General features: G+C 34.9%; 1 protein-coding gene across 1 annotated transcript; it reads right to left on the bottom strand.

Moving 5' to 3' along the window:
* Window positions 1–960: 960 nt before the first annotated feature.
* LOC136816995 (uncharacterized) lies at window positions 961–2,151 on the bottom strand. The gene has a single exon (XM_067073340.1). It carries the CDS (start codon window positions 2,005–2,007, stop codon window positions 961–963), a length of 1,047 nt encoding a protein of 348 aa, XP_066929441.1. The 5' UTR covers window positions 2,008–2,151.
* Window positions 2,152–4,849: the final 2,698 nt, after the last annotated feature.

The raw sequence follows: 4,849 nt of genomic DNA, 5'->3' as shown, positions 1-4,849 counted from the left end.
GTATCCTAGTGAGAATTCAAATGGTTTCTGAGAAAAGTGTCATTTATGCCAAATTGTGTCACTTATGATAATAATAATAATAATAATAAAAAATTTCTCTTTTATCACACGGAAAGGTACATCTATATACAAGCTAAAAACACACACGCTTAATTTTTTATAAGAATACCTTCTATAAGAATATCAGGGTGAAAATTGGCCAATTCTTAAGAATACCCTAAGAATACCTCCAGGGTGAGTTTCACAGATTTTGATAATAATATAGTCATTTTCTATTTGTTGACAAAAATGAATGGGTTTTTTGTTCGACTTAAATTGAAACTTTATTTAAGGTAGAATACAATTTTAGCTTCAAATGTGCGCTAAATCTGGCTAAATAGAAAGAAACAAGAAAGAAGAACAAGATACTCTCAAATCAAATAGGTCATTTCTTATATTTATATATTATTTCACCCTCAATTTCGGCCATTTTTTTTAAGAATACTTGACCCTCAGCCAATTCTTATAAAAAAAGCGTGTAACAACTAAAAATTTCTTTTTTAAAAGAAAATAAAAAAGTAACAAAAATAAACTTGAATACACGTTAGGTTTTTATCTGACGATCCAGTACTCGTCAAAGGCGAGCATGTTTTCTTACAACTTTGAACAAATAAAACAAAAGAAATTTCAACAAATGACAGTCTTTCAATCTACAGCGTTGACCCGTCCACAATCTCCACTTCCTTCAATCCAAGAAGCCTGCAGAATAAGTTACATTTGTGTGACTCGAAAAAAGAGGTGAAAGCAACCTCATTTAAATTACCAGCACAGAAAAATCTCTCATCTTGTACATCTTTATCAAGGTCGGCTGATGTGGCGATCTCCGGATCGTATAGATTATAACCACTTCCTTGTAAATCTACCAACAAAAGCTTTTCATCACTTTCTTGATAAGAAAAATGCACAAGGGCTTCAGCTTTATCATAAAATGTCTCGACCACTTTTGCGCTTGCATGAAACTCCATTATTGTTAATATATTTGATAAAGTCTCCTTCAACATAGGGCTCAACAGTGATTGGCTCACCATTAAGAAGAGCAAATTGGATAGTTTGATACTGAAACCAATTTTCCCTAAAGCCTGGCTTTTTCATACACTTTGCTGTTATTGCTTTCGCTGCAGTGTGCATTTGTACCTGCTTTCTTGTGTGTTCTTCAAGGGTCATATTATACCGTGGGCCGCATACGTTCCAAGCTGACTCTTTGAACTTTTTTATGACCCAAATTTTTGTGGTTCCATTTTCAGTTGTGTATGCTTTGAAGGCATTTCTAAAACCTCCCTCTGCAAATTTTTCTGTTTGCATGTGAAATTTGCTAGTTTCACCTTTTAGCCAAATTTTATGTTTGATGTTGAATGACTCTAGTGTCAAAGTTACCTCATTATCCAATGTTGGAGTAACTAATTTTCCTGCTTGTAAAATGCCTCCAATAGAAATTGATACTGGCATATCTTCTTGCAAATGTGGTTTCTTTGGGAGCAGAATCGATGAAACCCTTTTCCTCTTGCTTTTCACAGGAATAGAATTGTTGCTATCTGTGCTATCATTCACTCTCTTTGAAGAAGAAGATGACTGGTTGATAGCTTTTGAAGAAGAAGGCTCAAGCAAATGGTCATTATTGGTAGGATTCACAAAACGCACACGGAATACTTTCATTCCAGAAACTTGCTCATCATTAGTGCATGAAGGTCCTGTAATATCATACAAAACGTCACAAGAGCCTGGTAGTTCATTATAAAATTTTTCACATGCATCTTTTACGTTCTTTAAAGTTAATTTTGAAAATGCAGAAAAATCAATGAAATCTCTAGGTCTCTCAGGTTCATACTTCTTCAATTTTCCAACAGGAACAGGGTTCATTTTTTGAACCATTAGCGTGGACACTTTCTTGACATTTTTGTTGTCTCCTCCTCCGGTGCGCTTGTTAGAAATATGTCTGCGATAGCCTTTCCACTTTTCTTCATTATTCATTTTTCTTATCTGATTTTTACACTAAAATATAAGAAAAGTGATTAATAATTCTAGGAAATTATATGGTACGCAAAGTAGTAAGAAGATTTTAGTCCTTTTCTAAAACTCAGACTTCAAGATGCCAATGAGGATTAGTCAAGGTTATACTACTTTTTTTTAACATTGAACTTAATCTTAACATCCAAATTACCAAAACAAAATTTTTTTGAATTCGCAGGAACAACCAGAAGATTCAGGGCAAAGTCAGATTTACGTTTTAAGAGAAAGAAACAGGCTACAGGCATTCACACTATAAAAATGTATTTCCACACTCATAAAGATAAAAAAATTTGTAAATCCACGCACATAAGGTAGAGTTAGCCCAAAAAATGCGGAACCAAAGAGCAAATTATAATACATAATGTGAACCCCCTCAATCCCCTTATTATTATAGCATGACATAAAGAGAAATCCTTACCTTCAAAATTGTTGAAACAGGTAGGGGTTGAAGATTTTTCAGAATTTAGGAGGGGTGGCCCAAGAAGGTGGGGGTTAAGACTCTAAAATACCCTGGAATGCCTTGTTTGACAAAAAATAAAAATTTCATACAGCATACTGTGTAAGAGGGTAAATTTCATCAATGTCAGGTATCATCACCTCCAATTTATAGTGACCAATGAGGTCATTATTTTTAAAAATGCTTGTATAAATTTTTGTAATCTCACACAGTTTTGTATAGTTTATAAAGATAAGAAAAAGCTGAAAATTACAGGCAAAAAAGTTACATGAGATTGATGAAATCAAAGTAAGAAATTTATCAACATTAGGCAGCCAAGACAACTTTGCAAATGACTTAAGCACTATGGCTTAGTTGAGTTTTTAAATACAAGTATTTGTCAGCTAGATCTTTGCATTGAATATCACCCAGGATTAGAAATTATGGTGGGTGAAAAGTTCCCTGTTCTCCGCAGAGAGAGGTAATCAACAGGGGCTAAGTCAAGGTTTGCCCAATCGACCAACTTCGATAAGGGAATCTTCTGATACGTCAACAAAATACCTTTCACATCCAAATTGTTCTGGGCAAGCAAACATGTGGTCAGGTACCCCTGTTGGTAGCTCTAAACCTTTTTGTGCACGGATGCGATGCGAGTTCCACAGCTCTGCAAAGATGTCACATTCACGCTGAACAACAGGGATGAATATAAACTTCACACAATCTCTATCTAGCTGAGATAATGGGTCATAGTTGCAACTATGCAACAATTCTCGTAATTCGTGTTTGATAAATAGCTCCATTCTTTCATGGAGATCTCTCCACCAACGCTCAATTTTATTGCTGGTTGAAGGCCCAAAGACTACAGAATCAGCTGGGTCAGCAAAATTACCATGTTCGCCCATTAGATAGGTTTGAATAGCTCCCATGTCACCAGTTTCTGAACCACAGTCAATTCTTAAAAATCTAGGTATCGCTTTGGTATCCAGAAGATAATCCATGTAGAACTTGGCAATGGTTATTGGACTTGAATTAGAGTCCCATACCTTATTAATAAACATTAATTTCCTAGAGAAACAATCAAGACAACCATACCGTAAGACGGGGTGATTCGGATAGATTTCGACTGTTTTCCAAAAATTTGTTCTTCCAAAATGAGTCTACCTCTAAATGAAGTAGTTTTATTTTACCACTGGGGTCTAATTTGCGAGTGTAGAAAATTTCATTTTCAAAAGTTTCTTCTACGAGGAACAATCTTCAATCGAATACAAGAAAATCGAGTCACTCGTTTCGGGGTGAAGTGGATAGAAATTGACGGCGCGCCATTCGGAACATAAATAAACACTCTCTATATTCTGTGGTGGAGCAATACCATTTTTTAAAAATTACGTTTTGCCGAAGTTATAATTTGAATTCATGCATCAGCGTCATAAAAATGTAATACCTAAGGGATATATATTTGGGTAGTACGTTTAGTATCATTGATAATAAAATTTTGATTAGTGTGCGCTATGAAAAGTGTTGGTTGAATGCACGATAGAAAGTGCAATGTAAGAAAATGAAACGTCTCTGAAAGGTCTGACTACATTAGCTAAATCCAAGTTTGCTTTTTTATTTAACGTTTTCGTTTCGTTCCAGATAAAATGAAAAGGGAGAAGTAAATAAATGATTAAAAAAGAAGAGCATTAGAGAAACTGGACAACTTACGAAAATATCAAATTTTCATCGAAGCATCGACCGATAGACTCAACACAAACACATGGTCGTTATATTCCGCGGTTACGATAGATAGCATTGAATTTAAAAGCAGAAATATATCATATACCCAGCAGGTGCGTATTTCTTTTAATCCCGGAAGAGTCTAGCATACCCACACCTCTGTTTCACATTCACTGGCTAGGTTAGGTTAATAAAAAATTCGCCCGATAAAAACCAGTGTACAAATCCCGTTGTTTTACGGATGTTATAAAAGAACGTTGTTTTGACGTTTAGCGTCCATAGAATACCCCTGTCTCAAGTATCCACCTACTAATGCCCCATGAAAAGCTAACTTTTTCCAGTTTCATAGCGATACTGGGTNGAGAACAATTCTTTTCGGCCGGAAATAAATATACCGGAAATCGCCGTTTTTTCAGATTTGAATTGGGCTTTTTCCTTATATTTCTTTGTTTTTTCACTTAAAAAATTATTGATAACAATGCCACCATCAAGCATGATTCAATTGTCAATGAAACTTTTGCAATTATGCAACCGGAACTTTTTATTTCTTTTTTTCCTTACTCCCCCCCCCCCATCAACAATCATCAAATTTGATGCGTTACGCATATTTGCTAAAAGATGTATTTTCTTGATGATTGTTTTCATTTTTCT

Source organism: Clytia hemisphaerica, unplaced genomic scaffold (assembly GCF_902728285.1).
Source record: "Clytia hemisphaerica strain Z4C2 unplaced genomic scaffold, Clytia hemisphaerica genome assembly, whole genome shotgun sequence".
NCBI classification, from domain to species: Eukaryota; Metazoa; Cnidaria; class Hydrozoa; order Leptothecata; family Clytiidae; genus Clytia; species Clytia hemisphaerica.
This window is presented reverse-complemented; position numbering and strand designations above follow the sequence as displayed.

Excerpts from the sequence above, each read along its gene's own strand:
- LOC136816995 (XM_067073340.1), bottom strand. The coding sequence starts at position 2,007 with ATGAATAATGAAGAAAAGTGGAAAGGCTATCGCAGACATATTTCTAAC.